We start from the raw sequence: 16,054 nt of genomic DNA on the forward strand, positions 1-16,054 counted from the left end.
GGGTCCCAAGCCCAGCGCACAACCCATTGCTGGGACGGGGGTGGTTTCGCAACCAAATACACGTTTATATAGCGAGCCGCTTGCTCCAAGCAGACACCCGCTTGCAGCCGCACCTACTGGTGAACAGACGCTGCAGACTTCAGTGAGCCCTTAAACCGAATAAGTCAGAGTGGCCCCACCGATGCTCCCTCTCTTTCTTCCGTGACCCAAGGCTCCACTCGGATTGGTTACCGCATCTCGCACATGGGTTGCTCACGTTGCCCAGAGTGCGCGAACGAGGACGCAAGAGTCGGGAGTGAGTATAGCCATGCAACTGTAACTGCATACCCAGCGCAACGACTATACCCCAGTTTTAGCAGCTGTTTTCCTAAATTGTAGCAGTGCTGGAAATTACCAGTTTAATATTAGTTTAGGTACTAAAATTTAGGTCAACTCTCACACAGCCTTAATACTAAATACTTTGAATCGATCCTGGGTAAATATATCAAAGCGATTATTGGAACAGAGTATTTTGAGTTCTGAGTACTTTCGAGCTCCTATTTGAATACTGAGTACTTTCGAGTTCTTTTGTGAGTACTAAGTTCTTTGGAGTACTCAGTATCGATACTTTTAAAAATAGGGTGCTGTCGATCCTTTTGAGAATCGAGTTCTGAGTACTTTTGGTATCGATACTGCCCAACACTAATATTTATCTATCCTTGATTCCAAATACGCACAGCTGCTGGTGTTTTTTCACGATATCTGCCTTTTGTGTCTTAAATCAAGTGATTATAGCCAGTGTTGCAACGGAAAAATTTTTTTCCCTACCGAAACCTACCAAAACCTACCAAAATTTGTTTCAGTTTAAAGTCTTTTTCATTGTCGTTTTATTAAAAATGTAGAAAACATAACATATAATAAAACTATAACACAGCTAATCAGTGGCGTAGCCAGGATTTGGTGAATAACTTAGTTGTAACACACAATCGCTAGAGGCGTCGCCTGTGTGCATTCCTTCATATACATACAGTGTGTGCCATTTTTACAGTTATATATTTTTTCTTTACTCGTTTATTCCATGGGGTATTCATGTCATTAGGGTGCTCTTTAATGTAAAAAATATGGAAGGAACATGAAGGAAAAGTGCAAACAAATTTTCTCAACCACGTTTCTAAACAATGTTTCTTCTTGTTTATTTGCACCAAAGTGTAACCATTTAGAAGATATTCGCAGTAGAATTCCAATGCCTACTGATTTTAATAGTTTTTCAATAAATATTTCCAATTTATCCATTTAATTTATGAATTTTGAGAATCTGAAGTCCGTTTGACTTCTACACCCTCAAAATTTCGATAACAATCCGAAAAATCGAAAAAAATGGCAACAATTTCGGATAGTTTATAGTTTTAATAAAGCCTTCGGAGTAAAAGACGTGAAACATCGTAGCAGAAAACTGCGTCGTAGATTTTTTATACATCACCCATTTGCATACATATTTTATGACGTACATATATATACATAAGTAAGGGGAAAAAACCTCACAGTTAGGCTTGACAAATGTTCGGGTCTAAGAGCCTCCGGGCTTGGGGCAATATCTGCGCGCTGCGGATTTGCCATTAATTTCCTCGAGTTGCGATTAAAAACTTTGAGATTTTCCGATTTACTGGAATAAAAATAAGTTGTTTTTTCTTAATTTTCGTATATGATGAAAATTTAATTTTCTGTCAACACGTACATTTATTATGAATGTTTTGAATATTTTAACATCCTTGTCATTGTTGCAACTATTAGAGATGTTTCCTGTTTTAAGAGCAAAGAAACCGACTAAAATTTTAAGCATCCTACCATCCTTCCAACGAGAAAACAACCTACCAATTTTGGTGGGAAAAGCCCAAAACGGCAACCCTGGTTGCTACCATTCAATAGGGTGGAAAAGTGTTCCCTCCATAATTTAAGGACGTTCTAGTCAGATGGAAAACTAGTATGGTATTGATATATTTAACAAAAACAATAATAAAAACTATGGAAAACTAGCAGACCCGGCGAACTTCGTCCCGCCCAAAATTAATTTTTTTATTGAAATATTTGGTCCAACGTTTTCGCCAGCAACTCAAGTTCATGTTTGGTTTTGTGGTCGACAGAAGGCATATTCCTATTTCCGTCTTAAATAACCTGACGAAAGCGTGAATCGACCTTGAATCTGTATAGTATAGTCTGGTGCCTCCGAATCGACGATTTTTAGCAATAACTCGGTTCCAGCTCCACTAAATATGATCATTAAAATCGTTTCGGTCGTTTAGGAGGAGTTAAGCCACCAGAATAAGTCATTTACATACTGACACTCTGCGGCCTTTTTTCCCAATACAAAAAAACTCTCACGCATTCATTATACGGAGAAAATGCGCAACATCATCAGCGAAAAAAATCTTAAAAATCAACGGTATCTTATATCCATTAAAAACTTGCACCCTATGATATTGAAATTGAGTGAACTGCAAACTGCATACTCAAAATTTGGTACAAAAAAATTTATTACGAAAAAGAAAATAAACACTGTATTCTGGGTGTATATATTTACATGTAGGTAAAAATTTCAATATGTTTGGAAAGCACCACTTCCCTTTTCCAGTAGCCCCAAAATCTCTATACCAATTTCCAGGACATTACCACAAATACTTTCAGAGATATACGGTATGAAAAATTCGATATGCATGGGTGATGCCACGCTCCCTTAATATATCCAAAGTCTGCAGTAGGTGTCCAAAATTTCACAAAATCAGTACAGCCGTTCGCGAGATCACCTCTTATAAAAAGAAGGAGCTTCTCTTTATATAATTAGTGTTGGTAACACAGGGCAACACCGATTTTGATGCGGCAAATGTTGACTCTGGTTTAAATAGTTTTTTTTTTGCTGATTAAGAATACGTAAGCATAATTTTTCCATCAGTTCCAGATTTTGAGAAAAATGTGGTGAAAGTGTAAAAAATCGCGTTTTTTGCAATATTTGAGAAGCTCTAGCAATGAAACAAACCACTTAGGCTTAAATTAAGGCTTGGACTTCTGACTTCAATTCCTGCTCCTTGACCCTATGGTTACCTATAGTCATTTATTTAACAGCTAACACTGATTTTTGCACCATTTTTGACGATAAAAAGTAAATGAGTATAGCTGACCATTAGGTCAAAGTGCACGAATAGTACTTTCAGGGATGGTAGTCTGTAGTTCTAGCTTTAATTTAAGCCTACGTGGAAGGTTCTATCACCTTTTTCTTAATTGCGGTAGAACTCAAACTTCCCGAAATCAGTTATTCCTGTTCAACAAATGACTATAAGGGCTGGTTTCTCCAACTCAACTTAGTTAAGCCAATTTTCTCGACTTAGTCAAGAATAAGCTGTGTAAAACGTAGGCTAACTTTTGACTTAAGTCCAAAAGTGGCTAAACTAAGTTAAGTTGAGTTGGAGAAACCAGCCCTAAGTGACCATCATGCAAAGGTGCGGGAACTTGCTTTAATCAAAGCCTAAGTGGAAGGTTCTACCACCCTTTGTTTCTTTGCTAGAGCTTCTCAAATATTGCAAAAAACTCGATTTTTTGACAATTTGACCCCATTTTTTCTTAAAATCTGAAGCTGATGGTAACTTTTTGCTTCCGGAAAAAATAATCCGTCAAAAATAGCGTTAACATTTGCTGCATCAAATTTTTTTCCATTTTTGTTGAGCCTGTGTAATAAGTATTGTTAAATAGCCAGTACCCGCATGTTTGCGGCGCCTTCAAACACCTTTCGAACTGTAAAACAATGACTCGATTCGATTGAAGATTTTTTGGAATTGATCGGTTCTGGTCCACCTATCAGAAAAAATATTATATATGTTTACCCAGCCAATAAGCTACCTACGTGCTAAATTGCAAGCAAATCGGACCATTAATAAGACTGTTTCGAATAGTTCGGTCTCTGGCCCCTTAACGGAAAAAATGAATCCCATATGCTAATCTAGGCAAAAGGCTACCAACGAACCAACTGCATTTTTTTAAGCATAGCTCGACCCCTGCGCCAACTATCGGAAAAACTAAAACTTTGTGCACTCCTTCTTCTAAACACGTTTCCAAAAAAGCAGCACCCATTCGAATCAGTTATGAAACATAGGAGAAAATTGTTCCCAATTGATTCAAGCTCTCAATGAATTTCACAATTATCCGAATTTTCCAAGCTGTCGTCGAAAAAAATTCAATTTTTTGCGTTCTTCCGGATTTTTCCGAGTTTTACACTTACAATTATCTATTTTTCCATTCGAATGCCATTCCGAAGGAATTGCACACAAAATTCCATACAAAAAAAAAAAAAACAACTTTCGATGTCTCCAATTTTCCGACTTTTCCGGAGGGGTTTCCCAAAATCTTCTTTCGTAAAAACCTTCTCCTGGCAATTACGAACAACTAAAAAACGATTTAAGTCAAATCGGTCCACCCGTTCTGAATTGATGAATTACTATACATTTTTCACACCATTTTTATATATATAGATTTGTGTATCAGAAATAGGTCGAAACCATGCCTCAATAATAAAACGTTTGCTTTGAAAACAATTTTCTCGCTCCCTCTTGACAAAATCGGCTCCCTTAGCAGGCACTGTGTGTGGGTGCATGTGTGTGTGCAAAGCTTTTGTAAGGGAGTTAAGGGAGTGTCAAAACTCTAATGTCACTATTGAGCAAACTTTTAATTCTGTGGTCATAAGCAATAACCGCCAAAGTCGAAAAACCTGAATTCGAGAAAAACCTTTTAAACATTTGTATTGTAATGTTAGCCTTATGGGCAAACCAAAATATTTTCGCCTATAACATTTTAAGTATCCTAGCTAGCAAGATGCGGATTTCACATACCCATGGACTAGTGGTTGAAGAATACAACAGCAAACATAACTCCAATTTTTCTTAAGTCGACTTAGGCGGTTATTGATTGTGACCACAGAATTATAGAATCATGGGTCGAAACCAAAAAGTGGTTCGTGTGGATCGAATATTTGTAGAAAATATCGGTTTGGTTAATGGTTTAGTTAATTAGTAGAAGAACATTTTTTCTTAAATAGCCATTATTTTATACAACACTGTGCATAGTTATATTTTTCTCCTCGAACAAAAGCAAGTAATTACTGTGATAGAAAGACAGATAGTAATAGTAAATATGTGTGTCGTAAAATTAAAGTTGTATTAATTCGTTCATTATCATCCATGTGCTACAATATCTCGTCTTCCGTTCCAGGTAACGCTTATAGATACATACACATTGCCAATAAGAGTCCAACCTAAGGTAAGTTGGATTTTATGCAGAAAATATATTCAACATACATGTTATATTTAAATGAGACCACGCAACATTTGCATGCTTGTATATTAATCACAAGTGCATTAAATATTTATTATCTCGTGATTCTTACGACGTCCTTTAATTCTTTGTGTCGATGTGATCTAAGCAAAGTTTGCATAATCCCTTTGAAGGTTCCTAAATAATTGTAACTTTACTTGTGATTCACTCAAAATTCGGATTGCCGCCCACTACACAGTCACAATTGCATACATAGTTATGTACATGTATATTTTTATAGTCCTTCCTATTCCTTCACTAATGTATTTATGTTTTTCCTTTTTAATTTTTTGATCAATTTTTCATTTCTTATTTTGAAAATACCATAATTCCCAAAACGTACAGATGCATAAGCATATGGTATAAGGATAAGAGGTAATGCTGGTTTACAGAGGAAAAAACGCTTTAATCGGATTTTTAGAGCAACATTGTGTTTTAAATCTATGTCAAATAGAAAATTTGCGCTATGGCCCCATTTAAACTGAAATTCCGAATGGGTGGCTCACGCAGCACATCACAAGAGCATGAGGCAGATCCACAGGTAAACGAGGCGCTACTCAATCATCACCAGCATCATTCGGCGACAATTGGTGCCAGTAGTTCCACCATCGATTCGACAGACTGTACAAGTCTTGGTTCAATGGGTACCAATGAGCGTAAATCCTTGCTGCCAAACAAAAGCAACAATTTGCAATTGGGTAAGGATTTTTCTAATATTTTTGTTTGGGAATGCTGTTTCTTACCCTAATTTTACTTGGTCACGCCTTCTTGAACCGCAAAAAATTGCTGCTTAATAAAACGGTTGCTTTTCATATCTGACTTACGTACGTATGTATATACTTTATGTATATACTTTTTTCTAGTTTGTTTTTAATTAAATATATTCCAATTTAAGTTGCGTTTATTATGTTGACAAGGAAATGCAAAAGCGTCACAACTAAAAAAAATCAGAAACGATTAGCTACAATAGTACACGCAACTTTATTTTAACTTCAAACAACTAAAAAAAAATCAGAAACGATTACGTATAATAGTACACGCAACTTTATTTTAACTTCAAAGATTATTAATTTTTTTTTTATATATTTGTTTTTGGAGATTTCATCATACAATTAATAAACTTGATAAAGAGAATATGTTCAACCTAACAGATGACAAAAGTTCCCAAAAATGGCGAAGATATGTATGTATACCAACTGTATGAATTGATCAAACTTTGATTGCGTTTTCCCACAAAATTGAAATTTTGAAACAATCCTGTACATTATTAAACGCGCAATATTTTAAAAGCGTGAATTTAAAAATAATTCATAATTTACTTATTATTTCCCAAGTTAAATTTCTGGCAAAATTCAATCGACTGAACTCATCCTTTTCAATTAAGGAGCTCAATTTAAAATAACATCTCATAGGCGGACGCTCTTATAAGCGGACATCTCCTATAAGCGGACACATTCTTGGGAACGAACATTTTTTGGTTTTTTTCCATACAAAATGCTCTCCCATACACGGACTTTCCGATAAATGAACGCGGACTCTCAAACATGACTAGTTATGAAAAAAAATCTCCCATAAGCGAACGTGAATTTTGTTTTTTTTTTCTAGTCAGATGTTGAGTTGTACATACATATGTATATATGTATATAAACACAAGAACATAGGGACAATATGGACACATATTCAAAGATTTTTTTCTTATATATATACAAAGTTTTGCCTTTTCGTTGCCCTTTTCTTGCTGCTTCAGCGAAGCGGGCAATGAGATTTGTTCATAGGAAAGAAAACGCCATAAATTTGAATTTATTTTTAAATCATTCTGTTTCTGTCTATTGAAGAATAAATATCATTTTAATTTTAGAAGACCGATATTTAAATTTTTTAAATTTGACAAAAAGTAGGTGACCTCGGGGTCCGCTTATGGGACCTTTCACTGTTTAACTTTTCAAAATAATACTCCTTATCTTTTGCAAATAAAGATATTTTTGCAGTAGTTAGAGGGGTGTATTCTAAACTCATACATCTAAGCATGGGCGTAGTCAGCCCTAATTTTCAAATTTTCCTTATATATATATATATAAAATAGTACCCTGAAATGCCAGCTTAATAGGGTCGAGCCCCCCCTAAATTTCATTCTGGCTACGCTGATGCATCTAAGGTAAAAAGTTGATCATGGAAAATTCTGAGATGTGACCCTTTTGTATTTATTGTTCTTTATAAATACTTATCTATTTAAATACACATATTTAGCATTTTTATTGAGTGTATGTTTGCTTTTATATGTTTGTAGAAGTTGATTCGTATTATAAACCTTACCTTTATGTCAGTGATTTATTTGCTCAATACTAACAACAAAAGTATTTAGGTGTTCAGGTTGTAGTAAATACCAAATAACTATTTTGGCGGTTTCTAAATATCTAGTTAGCTTCACCCTACGATACACCGTGTACAAATGTTCTATGCGACCTCGGTTTCGCTAATTACCGCGTACCAGGTCCCACCGTAATTTTTTTTCCAAAATCTGAAGCTGCTGGAAACCTTATGCTTACGGATTCGTAATCAGCACAAAAAAAATCATCAAAAACAGCTTTAACATTTGCCGTACCAATTTTTTTTGTATTTTTTTGGGCTGTGTTATTCATAAACAAATGAGCAAAATTGAGATTTCCGTTTTTTCTACAGAAATTTTTCCTTATGTGGTCTATAACACCATTAGCTCCCCTATTTAGTTATAGTTTTGCAAAATAATTCAATGAATATCATCATGCATGTGCAGTAGACTGCGCCTTATTTTGCAACTTTGTCTTACAAAGCAAAACTACCCTCAGAAATGTTCATTTGGTAATAAATACTTAAAAACGTGCCCTGCAAAAAAAAATTAAAATCGGACAACCGAAAGATGATGAAATTCAAAGGTTCAAATTCCTCAGTAAATTCTTGGAATTTGTCACAAAGTGGTCAATATTTTGCCATGAGTCTGGAAATTTAATACAGTCCAACTTCTATAACTCGAATCACGATTATCCAATCAAAATGTTCGACTTATGGAGACTTCGAGTTATAGAATATAATTTTTTTTTTTAAGAAACCACAATTATGTAAGATAAATCTTAAATAATGAACACATTTATTAGTTCGAAATCAAGTTCACATGCAAAAGTGGAAATGTATTAAAATAATCAGAAATGAGTGATTAAAACCCTATTTTCCTTTTGGGGTTTTCAGTAAAAAGAGATTATAATTCATTCAAAGCCATATAGTGATCGTCAGTGCTAGTGTCATTCGTTTGCAAATATAAATTAAAACATCTGAAACAAACTCTAACATCATAATTTGAATGCTGGTGAATAATTTCATCCACTGAGGTCTCATCATCACTTTCCGTGGCGCGGAAATTCGAAATCCGTTTCATCTGCGTTAAAATATCGCATTCATTGTACTTTTCTAGTAAAATTGGCAGAGTTGTAGTTTTCAATTTCTTGCAGTTTTCGTCACTAGCGTCATTACTCCAACAATACACCTTTTTATGGCTCACGGCATGCCTAAAATAAAACAAAGTATCCACTATGAATGAACAATTTATCAATTACACTTCTTGTTTGTTACTTCTGCTTCCATTTGTCAACCAACTTGTGCTTGCCTTGAAATTTTCATCGCCAAATCGCTTGCAAACTCCATTGCTTTGTCCTTTAAAAATGCCCCGGATATTGGCATGTTTTGACTTTTAGCTGCTGTAAACCATTCGAACACAGCTTTGTCCACATTTTTATACGTTGGTTTTTTCATTCATTTGTTGCGTCCAGAAGTGGCACCAGTTTCGAACGAAGTTATTATTGACTCCTTATTTTTATAAGCTTTTATTTAACTTGGTCATCCCGCGCAAATCGCGGAGACTTGAAATTTTCAGCATAGTTCCAATCACGATGACAATGCAATTTAAAATATAAATGAATTCCCCATATGGTCCAGGGGTCTTGCTTCAAAGGCGGTCAAAAAATAGTAAGATTTATGGCTAACAGATCGTAATTTGCCAAAGAACGTAAAACCACTATAAAATTGTTAAAGCTGTCGGCGATAGTGTAGCAAAGCTACTTGTGGCAAATTCTGATATCAACCTAGTCTAGATATGAACCTCGTTGTAAGAATTAGAAGACTCCAGATGTCGCCCCGACAGAAGAAGTTAAATATTGCGCCTAAATATATGCCAGGCTACAACGGAAATGGACGACACGCCATTTCTTTAAATAAAATTAACTGCTGCTATATGTACATATGTATGTTTATACAAACCATAAGCAACCAACATTTTGCTTGCCAAGTCTTCAGTTCTCTTTCATTGCAAGTTGAATTATTTTGATATCTATTGCAAAATTTTGTACATAAAATGAAATAACACTTTTTAATATACAACGCTTTTATAAATGGACTAAAAATTATAAAATAAAATAATGTAAAAAAAAATATGTTTTAAAAACAAGCTTTCATTTAACATGTACAATCAAAGGAATAAAATAAAGTAGTGTAACAAAAGATTTTTTAGCAAGAAAATTTTGTCAAAACTGCACTAAAATGAATAAAATAAAATAAGTTAAGGTCTCGTTAAAGTTACTAAAAGCCATTTAGTGAAAGGAGTTATTCAAATTCTAATGAAAATTACTAACAATTTGTACTAATTTACTTCGTTTTTAAAAAAGCTTGTCGCGCGAATAGCAAACCGACATTTAAATATCTGCATACATACATATACATACATACCTAACCAATTATGCATGTACGCTGAATTCGCCGAATTCACATACAACTTTCTTCGCTTTGCTTGATAGTTCTTTGCTTTGACATATAAGATCGATGTAGGCATATGCATGAGTATGCTCACATAAAAAACGTTTGAAGCAAAGCAAAGCAAAACGAAGCAAAATCTTGGGCAACTCTCAACTTTTGCCCGCTTTGGCAATCAGCTGTCTACATGTATCTTTTCTCGTGCGCTTGCATTTGCATTTAATGACAAAAATTGGGTAAATCGGAATTATTATTGCTATTATTAATGCATATTATTATATTGTTATCTATTTTACAGATAAAAAATATGGAGGAAAAGGAGAACGCAAAAGCTGTCAAAGCGTTTATTGTAGCATACCTTCTGCGTTTCACGCTTTGTTGTCAAAGTTTGAACTGTCAAGCAAAGCGAGGAAAGTCTTATGTGAATGGCCCTTAAGAGGTTCTCTGAAAAAAAAACCAAAGCAACAAAACCAAGTGCATAATTTTGGATTTCCTCTAAATGGTTCGACTTACATTTGGAAAATTTTTTATTCGAGTTAAGGAGAAATTCGAGTTAGAGAAGTTCGAGCTATGGAACTAAAAATTAGTGTATATAGCTCTCTAAAAGCTATTACCACTTGATTTAACTTGAGTTATACAAAATTCGAGTTATAGAAGCTCGAGTAATGGAAGTTTGACTGTATATTTCAATGGCACTTGATAGAGTTTTGTCCCCCGGTGTCAAAAATAGCTACAGTATTTTTAAGCCTCCCTATCTTTTAAAGTTATTGAGGCTTTTTGGGAAAAAGCTGTAAGGCCTTTTAAAAAATTCAATCAAATATGGCATCGAAACTAACCGTAAATTATATTTTGCTTTAAAAATTTTGTGCCACCGGAGAACCCAACACTAAAAGAACAAGTAAGAAAGTCTAAGTTCGGGCGGAGCCGAACATTAAATACCCGGCGCAAGTATTAAATATATGTTTTCCACCTTTCCGAAAGCTACCGCTACATGATAAGCCGGNATGTGAACAAAGTTATAATACCCTTGTGCACAAGTGCGCTCGGGTATAAAAATGATCCCTACAACTTTGGGATTTGAATATGCTACGCATTTTTATCAGAAATTGTAGAAAAATGGCGAAAACCGTGACAATGCAAACATTTTTCGCACGATTTGCTAATTGTTTACAATAAAACATTATTTTTTTTAGGTTTATATATGTACATATTAAAAATTTGTTTTTTATGAAAAATGCAAAATAAGCTTGCAAATCGCAAAAACCCCAAAAAACTAAAATCTAAGATGGCGGAATGATTCGGTATGAAATTTAGGGGCGAGACTGTGGATCCATGATCTATGTGTCAAATATTCATCAAGAGTTCGCTGCTACAAATTTTTTTTCTTCGTACCGATTTGATCTTAATTTACTTGGCTAAAATTTAACTTCTGAATTCCTAGAAAATTGTAATTTTACGTTCAAAAAACCACAATAACTTTAAAAGTTGAGGAGGTTTAAAAATAGGTTAGCCATATTTGACGTCGGGGAGCAAAACTACATCAAGTGCCATTAAAATATATAAAATTTTCCCTGACTTATGGCCTTGAGGGCCTTTCGAGGCACGTCTTTCCGTTGTCCGATTTTTTAAATTTTTCGCAGGGCATGTTTTTATGACCAAAGAAACATTTCTAGAGGGAGTTTTGCTTTGTAGCTTAACAAAAAATTATCTCCATACAACTAAGGCGCAATCTAATGTCCCCGCATGGGAAGAGAACGAGCACACAATGGGCTAGATTTTCTTAATATTCATCGTAAGCTGGATGTTAATGTTGACTCAGTATTAAAAGAATTTTTATCTATACCTCGGTGAATTCCACGTGACTTTTCTTTGAGTTTTGATAAATTATATCCACAATTAAATGCTCTAAATAAAACAATGATATTCTTGGTTGTTACGAATGATTTTACATTACATTTATATATTACATAACTTAATCTCCTTTTTCCAACCCTTTACCGATTAGATCATGGGCCAAAAACTGATAGATAGCCAATTAAGCAACACATGTAAACGACTGATGACTTATTCTGGTCTAAATCAATCGTTAAACCGTCTTTCAGTTGCATTTGACAATGTGTTTTCACTAATTTGACGACAAATGCCATTGAATTTGACATAGTGAAAACCAGCCTTTAGATATATTCTTCAAAGCAACAATAAATGTTAAAAAAAAAATAACTAAATTCTACAAAATAATTCCAGACTCTTTCTGAATGTATGGGCATTTTTTTAATTTAAGCCTTGTAATTAATTTAATCTTTTTCTGATTTTCCTTTTCACTATCACACTTAACTTTGTTTACTCAGTAGTGTTCGCCACAATATGAATGGCAAAGTACAGGCGTAAAATAATAACTGTCGCACAGGTTTTTCGAAAAATTAAAGGGTAATTTATAGATTTTGCAAAAAAAAGAATTTAATTGTTAACTTTGTAGATATTTTACTTGATTTTTATTATTTAGTTTTAAAATTTTAATCCTTAATTGCATTTTCCAGCTTTGGCAGATAAGTACATGTCTTTTTCAGGTGTATTTTTTCTTAGACTTTGTGTAAAAAAGGGAAAAGAACTGTATAGGGTTGGTCGAATGAATGGCCTCCTAGTCTCCAGTTCCAAATATATTAGATTGCTGAGTATGAGGCCTTATGTTGCACAAAAGGGGGAGTATAAATGACTCAAATGGGGAGAAATTAGCCTATGGTTACAGAAGATATGTAATAAGGCAACCGACGAAGACCGCTGGTAAACCCAAATGAAGGTTACAATTTAAACACTAATTAATAAAATTTAAGTAAAGTCTGTGGAAAACTAACAATAAATAACTTTTTTCGCAAAATCTATAAAGGACCATTTTATTTTTCAAAATAACCTTTGCGACAGTTATTATTTTACACCCTGTTTATGAGAGAATATAATAGCTGGAAAATGGAGAACAAAAGAAGTACAAAACTAAGAAAGGAGTACATATTCAGATTTTGCAAGGGAGTACATTGCAGTAAAAAGGAGTACGTTTACTCTGAGCTGTATGTGATGTACAACGACATGGCCATAGTTCTGCGAATAAAAATACGGCGGCTCCGCTGGCTTGGTCATGTCGTTCGAATGAGAGCAGAGGAAGAGGGAGGCCCCCACTGCGATGGAAAGACCAAATGCTGAAGGAGGCATTCACTTTGCATTTTCAATTGACGTCAGTTGGCACAGGAGAGAAACGACTGGCGTGCTTTGTTGAACTCGGCCAAAATCGCTTAGGCGGTTACAGAGCCAAACAAGAAGAATAATAATAGTTTATAGAGGTATATAGTAACATCGAAAACAAAGAATTTTTGTTATCTAACGAAATCTGAAATGGAATGACTAATGAGTCTTCATGATTATTAGGAAGACAAATCCCACTTTCAAAAGATAATGTGCATTAGTTGTGCCGGCGCGCGGTCAAATGGTTTTAGACCATTATAATTAAAACACAGTATTTTTCTTTGCCCTAAAGACGGTTACCGCGTTGTAACCGAAAGATATTGGACAAAAATTAAAATCCTGTTTTTCAATTAAAATTGTCTAAAAACATCTGATCTCGAGCCCGCACTACCAACAAATTAAGAAATAAAAGGTTTGGCTACCCATCATCGTTTATAGAGATCTAAAGTTTTAACTTTGTAGACAATTTGGAATACTCATGAAATGGGGGAGAAAACAGTACAAAGGAACAGGCTTATGTAAATATGCCTAAATGTAGAGCCTTATAAAAGCTATTGTTCTTCAAACTTAGAGTTTTGCGTTATCCGGGTCGTGATTTTCGTGACTATAAAGATGTTTCCAGGGCTACTTCGGGATTCTCGAGACTATTTCAGCATTTTGGAGATTTTCGGGATTTTTTTACATTTGCGGGATTCTAGGAATTATTTCATGATTTTCAGGAGGATTTCAGAATTTTTGAAATTCTTGGGAACATCCCGTTATTTTTAGGACTATATTGGGATTCTCGCGACTACTTAGAGGTGAGGTCAAGTTAGTTGAGGTAAGGTGAATTGCGGTAAGATGAATTAAGGTGGGGTGAATCGAAGTTAGGTGAGTTTAGGTGAAGTGAGTTCAGGTGAGGAGAGCTCAGGTGGAGTGAGGCGAATTGAGGCTAGGTAAGTGGAAGGCAAGGTGCTAATTGCTTTACCATAAAGTATTTAGTTTGAGAGTATTTAGCAATCTCCTAAATACCTTAGTACATTAATTATTTTACATATCCAATGTACCTGACTACTGTAGATTAGAGTATTAAGTACCTACGTTTCCTTTTACTTCAGTAATTGCCAAGTCCGAATACCCATTTTTTAAGTATTTAGTAACTCCAACATACCCTAGTTTGGTTTTTACTTGAGTATCTAAGAACTTCTAAATACCTAAGTTCTTTTTACTTGGGTATTTAAACATCCCCAAATACTAAGTATTTGGGTATTTAGTACCCAAACAGCTACATTTAATACAAGAGTACTTAAGTATTAGAGACGGACGATCCCGTGACTTTTGAGGAACAACGTTATTTGTGACTGTGACTTTGCAGTCACAGCGATTTTCTTCCGTGAGCGTGACAAAAACAGTGACAACAAGTAAGAAAGTCTAAGTTCGGGCGGAGCCGAACATTAAATACCCGGCGCAAGTATTAAATATATGTTTTTCACCTTTCCGAAAGCTACCGAAACATGGTAAACCGGGGTGTATCAATTTTGAGTAAATTAGCTCCTTAAATTTCGAAATATTGAAGTTTCAAGCATTTCTGAACTTTACTGTTATATGAAAAGCGGCCGCAATTTTAGTTCGATTTCAATAATTTTCAACGTTCTCATTTTCGTTGTTGGTGTTTCCGACAGGGTAGGAGTGTGATGTAATGTGGAACGATTTTCCGTCATCCGTTGTCAAATTTGGTTTGGAGACAAACCGGTTTCGGCGTTGTGCCATCTTCAGTGTCATTTTTCGTTCTGAATAGTTTCTGTTTGTCTGTCACTATTTATAGCCGTGTTAAATCGTCGTTGGTTCATAGTTAGGTAAGTATCAGCGAATTATATTCTTTCGTTCAACCAGTAGTTTCACTTTGCTTTACTGCCACTTGGTAGTCGTCGGTTGGGTCCTTTCTCATAATCCGACAATTTGTCTCTTTGATTAGTTGCTCTGTCTTTTCATTATATTCTTTTTCGTACATTATTACCGTTGTGTTCCCCTTGTCTGCTTTTGTTGTGATTACTTTATTCGTATTGAATTTTTTCTTTAGCTCTTTGACAGTTTTATTTTCGTCGCTTAGTTTTTTCTTATAATTGAAAAACGCATAGAATCTATGGATGGGTAATCCCACATCTGCAATTTTAATGGAAGTATTCATGCAACATTTAGAGGAAAAGTATATGACGGAGCTGACAACAAGCCTGGGAGTAAAGTTCTACGCAAGATACGTCAATGACATCATATGACTTGTAACGGGAGACAAGGAAGAACAAAATCTAGGCTATCTCAACGACCAACACACGAATATAAATTTCACTATGGATAAGGAAAACGAAGGCGAAATAAACTATTTGGACATAACAATTAAAATAAATAAGGTTACCAACAAATGCGAATTCGGGATATATAGAAAGCCCACGGCCACAGACACGATAATACACAATACTTCAAACCACCCCCAACAGCCCAAAAATTCAGCCTTTAGACATCTAATAACCAGGCTTCAACGAACCCCATTGGAAAACGAAGTTTACANAACCCCATTGGAAAAAGAAGCTTACAGCACAGAACTTAATACGATATACGCAATCGCGGAAAATAACGGATACAGAAAGGGCCTAGTAAACAAGATAAGAAGAGAAACAAAAACGAAGAAATCAAATAAGAAGGAAAATAATGAAAAGGCTTGGGCAGTCTTGAC

General features: G+C 34.9%; 1 protein-coding gene and 1 long non-coding RNA gene across 3 annotated transcripts in view; one reads left to right on the plus strand and one right to left on the minus strand.

The window, feature by feature from the left end:
• LOC108366162 (TBC1 domain family member 5 homolog A) overlaps positions 1-16,054 on the plus strand; it is a 65,974-nt gene that overhangs the window by 4,455 nt on the left and 45,465 nt on the right. The window contains exons 2-3 of one of the 2 annotated variants that reach the window (XM_017620476.1): positions 5,233-5,280; positions 5,680-6,032. In XM_017620476.1, coding sequence (XP_017475965.1) covers positions 5,801-6,032 — 232 coding nt within the window. In that variant the 5' untranslated portion in view covers positions 5,233-5,280; positions 5,680-5,800. The remainder of the gene's footprint in view (positions 1-5,232; positions 5,281-5,679; positions 6,033-16,054) is intronic. The other variant, XM_017620477.1, reaches the window with a different exon arrangement.
• The window catches only part of LOC108366163 (uncharacterized), a 16,777-nt gene continuing 11,172 nt past the window's right edge, over positions 10,450-16,054 (minus strand). Inside the window, exon 3 of the long non-coding RNA XR_001848054.1 lies at positions 10,450-10,552. This is a non-coding gene — a long non-coding RNA (uncharacterized LOC108366163). The remainder of the gene's footprint in view (positions 10,553-16,054) is intronic.

The sequence above is a fragment of the Rhagoletis zephyria genome, unplaced genomic scaffold, assembly GCF_001687245.7.
Source record: "Rhagoletis zephyria isolate East Lansing unplaced genomic scaffold, Rhagoletis_zephyria_1.1 Rzeph_scaffold_02173, whole genome shotgun sequence".
Lineage (NCBI taxonomy): Eukaryota > Metazoa > Arthropoda > Insecta > Diptera > Tephritidae > Rhagoletis > Rhagoletis zephyria.